Source organism: Oryza brachyantha, chromosome 7 (genome assembly GCF_000231095.2).
Source record: "Oryza brachyantha chromosome 7, ObraRS2, whole genome shotgun sequence".
Lineage (NCBI taxonomy): Eukaryota > Viridiplantae > Streptophyta > Magnoliopsida > Poales > Poaceae > Oryza > Oryza brachyantha.
The window spans coordinates 10,683,528-10,699,770 of record NC_023169.2 but is presented as its reverse complement, the minus strand read 5'-3'; the positions used below and the strand labels follow the sequence as shown (position 1 = coordinate 10,699,770).

At 38.0% G+C, this 16,243-nt stretch overlaps 2 protein-coding genes across 4 annotated transcripts; one reads left to right on the top strand and one right to left on the bottom strand.

Annotated features, from left to right (window-relative positions):
- Positions 1-1,329: 1,329 nt before the first annotated feature.
- Positions 1,330-3,671, bottom strand: LOC102709576 (predicted GPI-anchored protein 58). 2 transcript variants are annotated; one of them, XM_015839477.2, is made up of 6 exons: positions 3,354-3,671; positions 3,163-3,229; positions 2,748-2,796; positions 2,463-2,507; positions 2,217-2,321; positions 1,330-1,622 (listed from the first exon to the last, which is right to left on the bottom strand). In XM_015839477.2, the coding sequence occupies exons 1-5, from the start codon at positions 3,588-3,590 to the stop codon at positions 2,255-2,257; spliced, it is 465 nt and encodes a 154-aa protein (XP_015694963.1). In that variant the 5' UTR covers positions 3,591-3,671; the 3' UTR covers positions 1,330-1,622; positions 2,217-2,254. The 2 variants fall into 2 exon arrangements, with proteins under 2 accessions (XP_015694963.1, XP_006657699.1); XM_006657636.3 differs by having other exon boundaries at positions 1,336-1,673; positions 3,354-3,664.
- Positions 3,672-6,846: 3,175 nt separating this feature from the next.
- LOC102709291 (putative disease resistance protein RGA3) lies at positions 6,847-15,932 on the top strand. 2 transcript variants are annotated; one of them, XM_040526021.1, is made up of 3 exons: positions 6,847-7,137; positions 11,109-11,415; positions 12,749-15,932. In XM_040526021.1, the coding sequence occupies exons 2-3, from the start codon at positions 11,131-11,133 to the stop codon at positions 15,692-15,694; spliced, it is 3,231 nt and encodes a 1,076-aa protein (XP_040381955.1). In that variant the 5' UTR covers positions 6,847-7,137; positions 11,109-11,130; the 3' UTR covers positions 15,695-15,932. The 2 variants fall into 2 exon arrangements, with proteins under 2 accessions (XP_040381955.1, XP_006657698.1); XM_006657635.3 differs by lacking the exon at positions 6,847-7,137 and having other exon boundaries at positions 11,077-11,415.
- Positions 15,933-16,243: the final 311 nt, after the last annotated feature.

Sequence of the window (16,243 nt, the reverse complement as noted above, 5' to 3'; positions counted from 1 at the left end):
GATATGTCTATCCTTAAAACTTACCAAAGAAATATACACTAAGGTCTTGTTTAGTTGGTAAAAAATTTTGGTAAAAAGTCACGTCGAATATTTGATCGGATGTTGGAAGGGGTTTTCGGACACGAATGAAAAAACAAATTTCAGATTCCGCCTAGAAACCACGAGACGAATCTTTTGAGTCTAATTAATCCGTCATTAGCACATATTGGTTACTGTAACACATATGATTAATTATATCATAATTAGGCTCAAAAGATTCATCTCACGATTTCTACCATAATTATATAATTAGTTTTAGTGTTCATATATATTTAATATTTTATTTATGTGTCAAAAACTCGATGCGATGTTTTTTAGAAAATGATTTGGAAGGCCTAAACATGCCATAGGACGAGACGGCACGTGCTGGTTGGGATAGCGTGGGTAGCTTGTGGAGGTGCTGTGGAGCAGCAACAGTGGATCCAGCTGACCACCGCTATCCTCTTCCAACCTCCTCATCGTGGATCCATCGTTGTTCACTCTATCCTTGCGGCTTGCGTTTGCGTCTATGTGAGCATGCGGCAAGCATCTTGGCTACCGACCATGTTCACCAAGCTTCTTTTCATCTCTTTTTGTTTTCCACCGGTTTCGTGACTTTAAATATGGTATAATAAAAAAAGTAAGGCTAGATATACAAAGGTAAACACATGTGTTTTATACCAATGAATTAACACATGTGTTACAGAACAGTAGCAAATCACAACAGTTTCTGATATGATTACCTATTTTCAAATTACACTGCAGAGATCAAATACACTAACACTACAAGTCGGACTGCCGCTGGCTTGACTAATGGATTGGGAATGTGCATCCTGACTGAGTCCTGCTAAAGTACAAACATAAGCATGAAGCAGCTTCTAAGGTAATGTAACATACAGCGAAACTCATCTATGGTTTTTCCGTGAAAAAGTTAAACAACATATTTACAAATGAAAAAAAAATATAAATAAAACTTTTATAAATGTGTCTGAGTAATCTAATAACAAAGACTGAAAAATAAACCATAATAAAATTATTTAAAATCAACCCTAAATTTAAGATTAAAAATTTAAATTTTAACTTATAAGCATAAGGAAAAGCAAAAAGACGAGGGTGTACAAAAACTTACAAAAAAAAGTACTATTTGCACGTCCAATAAACAACCATGTCATCATGATGAGACAATAATCTTCAAGTTCACTTCATAATGCAACTAGCCAAGCTACTGAATGCAGACATATTCTTATGAGAATGTTAAATCTTTAAAATGGTATGGAGACAAAGGAATGATAAAAGTATGAATAGTAAAAGTAGAACAAAGGAATGATAAAAGATAACTTTATTGCCTTTTTTCCTAATGATGTTAAGGTAAAAGTATAACAAACAGAGGAAGAAAGTCTTTAGAATTAATTGTCCTGCCCCTTGCAGAGAATGTTGTCACCATGGGTTGAAATGAACAATTAGCTTTACAAATATGGCACACATATAGGAGAGGAAATGAAGTGAAACACTGAATGCACTATTGCATAATGTCACGGAAGGATAATCTTCTCCTTTGCTCGCGCATGCCTTTTCAGATTTAATGCATTTTGCCGTCTTGGAGCCTGAGTCGTGATGCTTAGAGTTAGATACTGAAACAATTTCATTACATGTTCCTGCAGGACATGATTTAAAAATAAATCAGTACATAACACACCGTACCGGAATATAAACTACCCACTCCATTTCATATTGTATGACGTTTTGGTTATACCTAGATTTATCTATATATCAATGTACATTTTTATATGTATGTCTAGTTCATTAGTATTCATATGAATTTAGAAAATACTAGAAAGTCTTGTATCGTGAAACAAAGGATAGTACCAGTATACCAATATAACACATAAGCACATATTCAGGAAGTCAACTCATGAGGCCATGGGTAAACACCATCTGTTAACAATTAATTTAGCTCTTTTCAATAAACATGTCGATCTCTCCCCAATAGTCAAAAATGGTGCATTTATAGAAGAAATATAGCAACAATGGGTCCATCATCAGATAGGCCACATGTGGTTGCGACGTGCCCATGCTTTGCAGAATCAAATTGCAGAAAATCTTGAAAACATTTTTTGCTAAAGCAATAAACACTACCTGCAGATATAAAAAGAATTAAAAGCATTTTGTCGAAAAAAACATATAGCAGTGGTAATTACCTTGTATTAGTTATTGCCTACTGGGTAATAGTAATTGACTAGGGGAGGCGGAGCAACTGGTTGACAGCCAAGTCTAGTGAATCAACATTCTTCCGTAATATCTTTCTTATACATATATTAAGGCCTCCAAAATGAATACCAGAGAACTACTGCAGAACTAATAAAACGGCAGAACAAAATAGTGTTTGATTAATTGTACGACATAAATCCAGAAGAACATATTCATAAAAACTATCAAAAGGATACAATTGCATGGCTAGGCTTTCCAGGCCTCTCATTTCCTCATTCAACCTGCAACATAGGCCATTAAGAAGAATGCTTCAAGGAACAGAAAGTGAGCTAACTATTTCAAATATAAACAGTCCACGGTTTCAAGGATGAATGCTTTTGCAGTTACACCTGAAACTGGAAAGTGAACATCCATATAATAAGCTACAAAACCACTAGAATTAGACCATCTACATCCATACAGAAAAATCACACGTAGCAAAGAAGGGGAAGATAAGGAAAGAAATAGCTGAAAGTGATCACCTGAGACAAGAATTGATGTACTTATTTCCTTTAGAAGAAGCTTCCAGTGCTGCAGGAGGAACAAAGCACAATGTAAAAATCACCACATGGTTGAATCTAATAACCAATGCCGTTATTGCCGTAGACAAAATAAATCAACCACCGATACAATCAACATTTAGACACCCCAACTGTACAAAGTCTGATGCACAAGCAAAACTCCCAAAAATGATACTGATCTGCCCAATCGATATGTTGCCAGTTATCGTAGTAAACGAAGGACGTTGTGCACGAGTGCAATCACCATACAGAATCAGATATTCAGAGGCAAATGCCGCACAATCTTAACGCCTATCGTTCCTTTCTTTTTCTTTTTGGTTTAGCAATTGCCAAAAACTCTTAGGGAATTGAGAGAGCTTCGCAGATACATCCTCACCCGATTCTTGGAGGCGGCCGACGACATCTCCCAAGCAGTCCATGTTCTCCGCCGATGTCGAGGTGACCTTTCAAAAAAAAAATTGCGTGGGGGAGAACAGCGGCAGGGTTAGGCGAGCAGCAACGACGACGGGAAGAGAAAGCGAAGGGGACGCTGCAAGGGAACCGGCGGAGCTTAATCAGTGCACGTACGTTGGAGAGGGCGACGCGGAGAGAGGCGAAGAGGGAGGCGTAGCTGTCGGCGATGGCGGCGGCATCCCGCTCCACGGCCTCCATCGCCGCCGCCAGCTCCCTCGGCCCGGGACCGGGAGGCGCCGCTGCGGCCGGAGAAGGCGCGGAGGGGGAGGAGTGCGACGGGGATTGGTTGTCCGGTGGCGCCGGCGGATCGGGGGACGGGGACGGGGTTGAAGCGGCGGCGGGGTCTTCCATCCGTCGGGTTTTCCGGTGTTGTTCCCCGTGGAACCGGATCCTCTGCAGTAGAGAAACTAACGCAGACGGTGGCGTTAGCTCTAATCCAATCCATCAATCTTCATCCAACGGCTATAGCTAGCTCTATTATACTCCTTCACTCCCTTAATAAACCAAACTTTCGGTCTCCGTGCCCAGCATTTGATCATCTGTTTTATTTGAAAATTTTTTAAGAAAATAAAAAAATTAGTCACATGTAAAGTACTATTTATGATTTATCACTTAATAAAAATAAAAATATTAATCGCAAAATTTTTTCATCTTACTCTTCACCTAATAAGATGAAGAGTAAAAAATGAAAGATTGATTTATTTTAGGATGAAGGGAGTACTGGTTATTTCATCGTGGTGTAGTATACAACTTTTGCATTTTAAGTTGTTGTATTAAAGTTTTATACGTAAATTATTTTCTTTGTAAAATTATGGTTTTTTTTAAAAAAAATCAAAACGATGGGAGCCCATATTTGAGCTAAGGTCTTAAAGCTTATACCGTAATCTTCCTCCTAAGATGCATTTTGTATTTAATACCTTGATATCAAGGTTATACTGTGCTATTTTTAAATGCAAATTACCTTATTGACTTAGTGTACTTAGTACACGTTCAGCTGTTCATTTTGGCTCGTAAGATGTACACAGAACAGGCAACATGATTGACATACGGTTAATTGAGTAATAATTATTAAAAACTTAATAAATGGATTTATTTGATTTTTAAATCAATTTCTTTGTAGAGGTTTTCACACATAACACACTGTTTTACATGAAATACGTGTTAGTAAAATACAAGGAGTAAGCAAGCCATTTTAGACCCCCTTTGATTCAAAGAAAATTTATAGGAATTTTAGAGGATTTTATTCCTATAAAAATTTTTCCTACAAAGCCCTTTGAATCAAAGAAATGAATCCTATAAAATTCTTATGAAATGCCTCTTTCCATACAAGTTTTAAAGAAAATTTAGCAAGAGATAAAACCTCATGGAAAAAATCCTTTGAGTCTTTATCTCTCCTCAAATTCCTGTGTTTTTCCTGTGGTCCAATCAAACGGTCATTCCTACATTTATCCTTTTGCAATCCTCTATTTTATACTTATATTCCTGTCAAAATTCTATGTTTTTTCTATTTCTCTTTTTTTTTCATTCCTGTTATTTAAAGGGGGCCCTTAGGCTAAAAAGGACCAACTCTTGGGATTATTTTGATGAACAAACAAAATGCATAACACAACCATAATACCATGATTTTTGGTGGACCAAACGGAATACAAACTAGATGATACCCCGCACGTTGTTGCGGGCATATTAGAAAAAAGTTAAAAAAAATTGAAAAAATAGGACTTCAATCGTGGTGTTTCGCAGATTTGCCATTGGGCCCACATTTCATAAATACACATGTCATACACTCCGAGTGTTAAATTTACAAATGTCACATGTTTGGAGTCTCATTTTTACAAATCTCCCATTAGAAATTCCCAAAAACTAAATATTAGTTTAAACGGTTGGTATGTGTGTAGTTTTAGATTTGTAATGAGAATCATAACATCAACTAAGAATTTAAATTTGTAATGGATTGCAAGAATAATGAACAAATACATATCATACCAAATGAAGGATGTACAAAAGATATGAAGGACGTACAAAAGACAGTGCAAAGACACAATTTCAAAGTAACATACAAATATATAATATATAAGGTGTATTATTTTATTGATCATATTAAATAGTAGAAATGCAGTGATTACATCAAACAATAGTTGGTAAAGAATCATATACAACCTTAACCTTAACCCATGTTAGGTTACATCATGAAATGAACAATGCTTCGACTTTACATACACTAATTATTGTCATTCGTCAAAACATGGATACATTGAATTGCTAGGCAAAGAAGAGAGTATAAAACTACCACTACTGTTATCACTAAAACGGAGGAAACAGAGAGGAGTCCCTAGTGAAGTTTTTTACTTCAAAATTTTATCGTACACTCTTTTTTTCTTTTTAAAATCAAAACTTCCATACTGTTAGGCAATATCTAGATTAAAACTTCCATATGATTCCATATCTAAATTAAAATAGCTAGGCAATATCTAAATCAAAACTTCTATTCTGCTAATTTCAGCATGATATTTATAGTTAAACACATAAACATACAAACTTGCAAAGTGAACCAATTTAAACATACAGAAGTGGCAATAAAACGAAAATAGTACTAATATTTATTTCAGGCAAATTTCTCTACTTTTATCTCAGGCATACTTAATCTAATTAGTAATTATTTGAATGTCATTTTATTAATTGATATTTTTCATCTGCAAAAGGTTGAAATGTTTTCGATCAGTTCAGTTGTCATTCAGCATTATTTTAACTACGTTGCAGATTGTAATATTTGGGGATAAAGTTATTCTCGAGGATCCTATTGAGATGTATGTAATGACAACTCAGGTTATTGATAACTTAAATCATGGTTCTTTTCAAGTATAGGTTTATCCATATTACTTCTGTAGTATATTTTATGGCTTAAATATATTGCATGCTTGGTTGTAAGTTTAGAGTATTGTCTCACTTATGTGCATTTTATTTTCTGTTGGCCAAAATGCGATTGCTTAATCGCAAATATATCGTTTGCTTTTTTCACCACACCCCTAAAGTCATTTTGGACAGAGGGAGTGAGCATCTCTAATAGATGTCTAAAATTAATCTTCAAACTAAAATTTGGGATTTACAAAAATTATATCTCTAATATGTCTAGTAATCTATTTCCAATATTTACACATATGGTCTAAGATCTGCTCTCATATCCTAGATTTGAGGCAGGCATATAGGTTCATAATATAGGATAATTCAGCTTTAGGCTTCTTTCGATGATCGGAGTAATTTTTAGGTATATTTTTTGTTGGATGAATCCAATAACAGGTTTTAGGAAGTTAAGTATTAGTATTTTTTCCGGAGATACTCTTATTTTAGGCACATCCTGTTCAACAAACTCCATCCTATCCTATTATCTTAAACAAGGAGAAGAATTCTTCACATTAATTTTATTATAATTTCCTCCCTTTTAGATTACACCCATTTTTTTGTTATTTAAGAAAAGGTGCAAACAGAGGGGGTGGACTGTAATTTGCACTAATTAAGCAAGTCAACCGTGACCCGCACAGAAACTTAATTAAAAGAAAGCAACAGCCAGCAAAAGAATGCTCTGACAGCCTTGCTCCGCCGGCGACGCCCCCTCCACGAAGAATTTTCCCAAGCATTAAAGAATTTCGCCGAGGCGACGCGATCGAATGGAAGTTGCGGAGGAGGAGGAGAAGAAGAAGCCGGCACCTCCCCTGCTCGCCGCGTCGCGCGGCGATAGCCCCGAGGTCCGCCGGCCGCGCCATTCCTCCGGCTCCGGATGCGGATGCGCCTCCCGTTTTGTTTTTTTCTCCGAAGGTTTGATCTTGCTGCGAATGCTCCCGCTTTTCTTGTTCCAAAATCCAGCCTCTCTCCGCTTGCAGCTTGGGCTTCGAGATTCAGAAAGGTGCTCCCCCGAATCTCTCTCTCTCCCTCTCCCTCTCCCTTTTGGCTTGTTTCTGGGCTCCTATCCCTAGCTCTGTGTTGTTATGGATTACTGGCTATGCTAACGCTATGGTGTCAGAATATATTTGATAATAGATTATAGAATAGCAACATTCAAAGTATCATTTTTAAATATGAAGTGCTCAATCATAAAATATAATTTAGCATGAGTAATTGCATAGTAGTACATGATCGATTAGCAAGAGTAATACAAAGAACAATCTAGACGTAATAATAATAAAAAAAAGAGACCTATCGTCTTTTTCAGCAAAACAATATATGTCAAGAGGTGCCACAAGTAATTCTATTGCACCATATTCGATATGTCAACGATCATTACATAGTACCCACCATCGGCTCAGACTTGTTCTATAAAAATAAATGATAGCGGTTAGTTCCAAATTGATAAACAACTTTTTTTGCATTATAAATTTAAAAAAATCCATTCCCAACGTACAAATAAAATCCCTAGGGGCACCCAGAAAGGGCAACAAGAAAGGGGATACAACATTGGCAGTAACTTCTTTTTCAATAATTAACATGCTAACCGAACAAAATGCTAACCGAATTTCAGGTGTACAGCTTGGATTCATCTACTTCTCTAAAACTATCTTTCATGCCAGCAAGCTCTAAGCAGAAAGGACATACTTTATATCTCTTAGGAGAACAAATCAATGAGAACTGCATTGATATTTAACACGCTGATTCATCTAATCTTAATTTAAAGTTAGCTGCCAAGAGAAAGGACAATTCAGTCAACATGCTTATCTAAGCTTAATTTGTACTAAGCTTACTTATAATCGCTAGCTGCCAAGAAAAAGAAGAGAAATAAATATGGGTAAAATGTAGATATACATGAAGAACATTACCAGCTAAATTCACTGCAACTACCTGAGTTTTCAGTCCACAGAAGGCACATATAATTGCCTACTACTGCTGACAATTTTGATAGTTCACTAAATACCTCTCTAAATTAGGACCCTCCATATATACTTCCATGATTAGATAAGGTTTGTGGTCCCTCAACAGAACTCTGATAAAATAAACCACGCCCCACATGAGAGATGGTACGAAAACTGGAAAATGTACTGAATATACTTAGCAAAGACATTTCAAATTTCAGACCTGCACTCTCCTTTACAATACAAAGCTGCCATAATTGTTCTTAAGAAACAACTTTGCAGAAATGTCATTTTTGCTATTGACAAATCATTAATAACAGGAAAAAAAGAGACAACATTCAACAAGCAATACTTGCATAGAGACTACAGAAAGCAATTTGATCCCTGGATGAACTATAGTAGAATTCAAGTTGCCTTTGGATTCTGAGATATGGTGATTTTAAGCCCGAAACAAAGATTACTTAAACAAAGTTGCAGTAGGTACAAATAAATGATTTTTAATTTATTACGCCGAGCAAAGTTCAGAAAGAAGAATATGTAGTACTACTTAAAACACATGTTATATAAATGTTAGTAAATTGTATGCACGTAAGCAAAATAGAAAATGTGTCATGGCAACCAAACTTTTGATCCAATAAGGTTATCATTCATATAAGCTTTGTAACATCCCTGCCCTCGAAGAATCAATGATAGGGTCACTTGATCCATTAATAATAATAAAAGAACATGCTCTAATGCAAAATCATGAAAACCACTTGTTCTTCCATGATACTTTTAAAGTTGAAAATCAATTAAACAACCAGAATGAGTGTCACCCTTTGGGAAGCTAAACACAAGTGAACCTTTATCTGTCATACCATGTAGTAGTTGATAAAAGAACCACCCTTCAACTGGTCTTTGACGGATGGTTCCTCCAAATTCAGAAACCTGAAATTTTTTTGCATATTAAAGCAATTCTATACCACTGTAAACCAACAATATATATCATGGATATGCATACAGTGATTATTTGCTTGATCACAATGATAAGAACCACACATCTATTATTCTGGTTAGAGCTGTTTTTCATGAAAGCTAACCTCTCCTTTGCAAAGCTCTCCATAATTCTCTCAAGGCCTTAATAATAAGGGTAAACACTGAAATCAATTCTTATTTTAATTGCTTGGGTGATTTGGAGGGAAGCAAACAAACATGCTCCTTTTTTTCCAAATTAGGGAATCATAGCTCATAAGTGATTAATCACATAATTGAAGAAATGGGGTGGTGGAGAGCAGATGTGCCAAAAATAATGCAAAATTATTGCCTTAGATCACCAGTAGTGTTGAGTGTTATATAGATATGTCCGCCCTCATCTATCATGTAGTGCACATCTTTTTTCTATTTTTAGCCTTTGGCCGTTTATTTTAATTAATCTTCTATCATCTATCCTTTTGGGAAAAGATATATTGGGTCATAGACTTAAATAAGTTAGTAAAAAACCCCATGTGAGACAGGCCTAGCAAAGTGGCAAAATTATTTCCCCAATTATAATAATCATCTACTTTCATGCCTTTGCATGTTTATGGGTGTTGTGTACATCGACATAGACTTAAGTAAGATTGCTTAAAAAAGCCTCAACTCATAAAAGCATAGCAAAGTGCCAAATCTTTTTATTACCTACCACGTTTAGTTCATAGATTTTTCTCAACAAGTGAAGGATATTCTGAAGATTGGTTAAGAAGTGCACTATGAAAAATACAGGTGCCAATTTGGTCATTTTAAACCTAGCATCTAACAGAACAATATTACAAAGATTGGTTCATGAGCAACCAATTAATTTGTTTAAATACCCACATGTATTGCAATCACATAGATGGTGTTGAAAGTAATCATTGCAAAACAAACAAATTGGACATGGTAATTAACAGATCACATACTGTACAAAGAAATATACATCCATATGACACCAACCAGTAAAAAAGAATGCACAACATCTATAGTTATAGTAACCTAGAATACAGAAAGTCAATGCACTAATTTTCAAAGAAGCAAGCAGATGGCAATTTTGTTGGTAGTTGAACAGGATTAGTAGTGTACCTCAACAAATCCTGGAGGCAAGCTGAAGACGTTGGCGGGGATTCCGCAGCGACGTCGCGGCGGGGATGGCGGGGGTGGCTCGCCGTTAGTGGGTATGGCCAGGCCACGTCGGGGATGGCAAGCCGACGGCGGCAGCAAGGATTCAGCAGCGACGTCGCGCCGAGGATGGCGAGGAAACGGCGGTGGCGGGGATGGTGCGGCGATGGCGGTACTCACCGGTGGGGATGGCGTGGGCGATAGGCTGCGCTCGGGGGAGCACTTTCGCGACAGCGTCCGGGAGGGCGTGGGGCGATTTTGGTGGACGGCGACGTCGCTGAGGCACAGTTAGGGGTGTGGGAGCACTTTCGCGACAGCATCTGTGTAGTAAGGATTGCAAGAGAGTTATGTTTTGGATCATTCTGGGCCATTGGATATGTACATCTAATGATAGAAAATGGATGGAGTATATCCTGTGTACACTTATTGGTGTGGCTATAAAAAATTACAACTCTTTCTTTTTATATTAGTATAGATATAGATGGATTCGTCGAACTCGCTTGAGAAATTTGTGGGTTATATTTGAGTTTTTCTTGCATACTAAATAGTACTCACTCTATTCCTAAATATTTAACGTCGTTAACTTTTTTTATATACGTTTGAGTATTTGTCGTATTAAAAAAATTATAAAATATGTAAAACTATATATATACATAAAAGTATATTTAACAATAAATTAAATGATATAAAAATAATTAATAATTATGTAATTTTTTTGATAAGACGAATAGTATAAAAAAGTGTTAACGGCGTTAAACATTTGGGGCCGAAGGTAGTAAGATCTTGCAATGTGGCCGTGACTCTGCTCCTACTTTGATGTGTTATTAATGCTCATGTAGCTTGTTTAATTGTTATGTATCAATTTTGCTGGTTCCTCAGCTAAAAGAAAATTGATGCAAGAATGGTTGACTCTCTGCAGAGAAAGCCTCAGGTGAGTTCTGATGGAGACAATTCTAGCTGGTTACACGAAGGATGTCGTCATGTCGCTTGGTAACTTGGCTGCTAACGAGATTGCCAAGGTGCTGTGCGTCAAAAATGAGATCAACAAGCTGAAGAGGAAGCTTGAGACCATGACGGCGATCATCCGGGATGCGGAGCAGACGGTCGTGCAGTACGAAACCACAAGGGATTGGTTGAAGCGGTTGAGAGGAATAGCTTATGAGGCAGAGAACATCATTGACCGCTGCAGGATTGAACAGGAGAGGCTCCAAATGTTCCAACCACAGGTTATATCTCTTGAATCTTCATCAATTTTCTTCTAACCCCCAGAACATGTTATGAATTATTATTTTCCTTTATGTTTTCGTTGATAATTATTTTTAGCTTAGTTTGATTTGTATTTTCATTGAAGACCAAATTGCCAATGCCTGTCCAAAAAGCTTTACTTGCAGACAATGTGTTTGAGTATTTTGAATTTTGCGGGCTCACTGAAATACGCCAACATAATGTGTATAGCTTCAACTTTTAGATGGGGTTGGAGGCAATGGGCACTTTTCAGCCCCTCTCAGTTCTTCAAGGAATGCTCCAATCAATAGTGACAAATGTGAAAGTTGAAACAATATGGTGGACTTTTGAACACATCTCAGGCTCTCAGTCCAGGTTCTTGTTGCAGATACACAGGAAACCAGTGTGTTATTTGTGCTGAAATTTTAACGGATATTAGTATCAGTACACCAATTTTCTTGAGCTCTCTGAATGACCAATATGGAATGTAAGGTCATTAACTGTGTACTGAATATGCATGCCTCTAGCAGAAACAACCATTCATTCTTTGTCCTATCTAACAATCTGTCCAACTAATGCTTAATGTGGACCAAATGTAATCAAAGGCAATTTGCGATTAATCCTGGGCCTCATATCCTAAATATACCTTAACACATATATATGTGTACTAGTAGCGTCTGCTTCTGTGCCACATGTTGTTAACATCTTGATAGCAGAAAGATTATTTGAAATATTTACATATCTTAGCTGTTAGAGTGGTAGTTCACGTTTGCTATTTCAGTTCATTCATTTTTCTTTTTTTTCTTTTTTTTTGGGGTAAAACTACTGTCTTTTTTTTTTAAGGAATATAACTATTGTGTTTGGTATGACACATACAACTACTGTATTTTTTATTTAAGGGGTGAAACTACTGTATTTTTTATTGAAGGGGTGAAACTACTGTACTTTTTATTGAAGGGGTGAATCATTAGCATTAATTCACATAAAAATGAAAGAGTTAAATCACTTCATAATTGGTATGACATCTACTAGTCCTAGTCAGTAGAACTGGTAATGCTAGATTGTCAGTTACTGTGCTTTTCGTATTTCTTGTCAAGTGGCCAAGATCACTGGAATTGGCATGTATGCACTGTGAGTAGTGTTAGTACCTAATCTTAATTTGCATTGGACAAACATATACATTATCTACCATGAAATGGTCTAATGTGCTTATCTTGCTGATTCCAGTCTTACGGAGAAAATTCTGTAGTACATTTTCACATCTATATCTACATTCATATTTTATTGTACTGTTTAGCTATTCACACATGAATTAAAATTACTGTTTCTGTGTAGGAATGCAATCCTTCATCACTTTTTAAGTGCTGCAGAGATGTTGCTGTTGACTACATGATAGCAAATGATATACACGAACTAAATCAGGAACTGGAGAGCATTAAGTCAGAGAGTACAGTGCTCCATCTAAATCCAGTGACAGAAGACCAAATCAGATTAGATCTTGATGTTGCTCCAGATCTTGAGCCTGATATTGTAGGCAGAGAGGTTGAGAATGACTGTGATACTCTCATACAGCTGCTAAAGAGAGACTATATTACTACTTGTCCTTTGTTTGCTATTGTTGGAACTATTGGAGTAGGCAAGACCACCCTAGCCCGAAAGGTATACCATAGGGCGGCAACAATGTTTGAGACCAGACTATGGGTACACATGTCCAAAGACTTGCAGCACTTAACAATGTGGTATGATGGGATGTTCAAAAAAGCAGAGACTGCAGAACAACAAGCACTGTTGCTATCATATTTACAAGGTAAGAAGTTCCTCCTGGTCATTGATGATGTATGGGGAGAGAATGTTTGGGATGGGCGGCTAGAGATTCAAGCCCAACATGGCGCCCCTGGCAGTAGAGTCCTTGTGACATCCCGGGATGAGCGTGTTGCTAGGAGGATGGGGGCCATCCATCTTCACACGGTGAAGATGCTGAATGAGGATGATGCTTGGTGGTTGCTTCGTACAAGGGCCTTCCTTGATGAAAGCGCTGGCAACATGCAGGATATCGGAAGACGAATCGTGCAAAAGTGCAATGGCCTTCCAATGGCGATAAGGAGAATTGGATGCCATCTAAGGGACGTGGACCCTAAGGAAGATGACTGGCGAAGAGTCTGCTCGAGTGATTTCTGTGGCATTTCTGCGAGGATACGGAGCACCATTAACATGAGTTACCTAGAGCTTCCATATTACCTGAAGAGGTGTTTTCTGTATTGTGCATTGTACCCAGAGGGATTTGTTATTGACAGGCAGTGTATCACCCGTCAGTGGATCGCAGAGGGATTCATTGTGAGCCAGACAAACTCTACAACAGTTGAAGAAGAAGCTCAAAGATGCTACGATGAATTGTTAGGACGGGGTCTTCTTCTCCCAGAGATTGAAGACTATGATGTGGTGGGATCAAAGATGCCTCATCTTTTCAGATCATTTGCACTTCTTCAGTCGCAAGATGAAAACTTTACCGGCAACCCTCAAGATATAGGTGATGTTTTCAAACCATGCCGTTTGTCTGTTACGCATGGAGGTGTAGAAGCCATTAGAAATGGCATCAAAAAGCTCAAGAACTTGAGGACACTTCTCCTATCTGGGAGTGCAGTAAATGACAGGGCCTTGAGTGATATTTTCCTAAAGTTCACACACCTAAGAGTTCTAGACCTTGGAAATACACGGATCGAGTGTGTTACTGTGAGTTTAGGACGGATGGCACACCTTAGATATCTTAGTTTTGCTAATACTCAAGTTAGAGAAATTCCTGGTACTATTGAGAATCTGAGGATGTTGCACTTCTTAATACTCAGGAACTGCATTTGTCTTAATGCTCTCCCAGAATCTGTGGGCCGACTAAAAAACCTGAGAAGCCTTGACATATCAGGTGCAGGACTAAATATTGTATCATTTAGATTCTCCCAGATGAGAGAACTCAACTGCCTACAAGGTTTCCTTGTGAGCCCAAGTGGTGCGCAACACAGAAGTGGTTGGCCATTTCAAGAGCTGAGTTCCTTATCTAAGCTGACAAGCCTTCAGATGTTAAGGATAGAGAGGGAATTAAATGCAGAAAGTGCAAAACAATCAGCGTTGCGGGAGAAGTGTCACCTCAAAGAGCTTGAGTTGTGCTGCAGCCTTGATGAGCAAACCACACAGATGGGTAAAGCCGAGAATGTCAAAGATGTTTTCGAGGAACTGGCGCCAGCACCTTCTGTTTTGTCTATCAAGATGGAAAATTATTATGGGCATGAATTTCCATCTTGGCTATCCTCACCTGCTCTATCAAAGTTGCAGAGGCTAACCCTAGCTGGCTGCTCACATTGCTCGCATCTGCCATCTCTGGGCCAGATGAGTAATCTAAAATACCTTGCAATAATCGATTCCAATTTGTCAGCTACCATTGGTCCTGAGCTTCGTGGAAATCCCGATAATGGGGTAGCATTTCCTAAGCTGCAGCAGTTGCTCATCAGCGAGATGAGCAACTTGAAGTCATGGCGGGGCATCGAAGAAGGAGATATGCCTTCACTAGTGAATCTCAGGCTTGAAAGATGCCCCAAGCTGGAATCACTTCCCCGCTGGCTTGAGCATTGTACTGCTTTGAGAAGCTTTCGCATAGATCGCGCCGATAGCCTGAAAACAATTGAGAATCTGCCTGCAGTTAGAGAACTTGAAGTTCACAGGAACAAAAAGCTGAAAAGGATCTTAAACCTCGGAAGTCTCGAAGGTTTGAAAGTTGTGCATTGCTTGGTCTTGAAAGTGGTACAAGGTGTTCCTTCGTTGCGCACCGTGCATTCAGATGACAGAAATTCAACTGAACTCCCGCCATGGTTGCAGCCGCAAGAACCGTTCATTCTCAAGAGACTGGAGATAATTGGGACTGAGGAGCTACTGGATAAGTGCTCATCTGCTAGTAGCCCATATTGGTCTTCCATTCAGCATGCTGATCATGTCTTCGCGCATCTGCCCGATGATACCTTCTACTTCTCCTACACCAAAAGTAACGGCAGCTTCCATAGAAGCGCAAGATCCCTTGCACGATCTTCTTTGTATAGTTCTCCGAGCTTCGTTATGCCTTCTGTTACACAGGGCAGTGATGTTATTGCACCAGAAGAAGATGCAGGGAGAAACATGCAGATAGAAATAGGTCGATCCAGGAGTCAGTCATGGGTGAGGACCGAACTTTTCGCAGTTCTCCTGTTTGTTGCTGCCCACTTGTTTTTCTTGTCAACCGCACCTGCTTCTGCACATTGAATTCGGGCAGTTCAGGCAGTGTAAAAATTGGCGATTATTCCATTGACCTTTTGATGTTCACATTTTGTTGGCACAAAATTCATTGAGAACATGTGCTTCTTGTTGTGGTCTGTATGATTTTTTTTTTCAATAGTTTCTACTGCTTCGTGCTAGTATATAGGCAAACAGTGCATGGGGTAATATTTAATTGCACAGAGAACACTGTGGTTAGTACCGCTTGTCTACAATAATACATGAATACTTTTCTTTTTTGCCATGATATGCAACATGAGTGGAATATTCCATAAAGATTAGAGCATGTGCAGAACAATATTTTTTATGTAGATGGCAGACGCATTAGAAGATGAACTGAATGGAGTAAATAATGCTGAATGGACATATGAGAATACTAGAATAGTTCGTGAGTTGTTTGCACAAAAAGTTAGGGAAGGAAAGCGTCCTAGTACACATTTGAATAAGGCCGGATATGATAATATAGTTGTTAAACTTGAAGAGAACACTGACTAAGTATGAAAAACTTAAGTTCAAGAATAAATGGGCCAAGTTAAA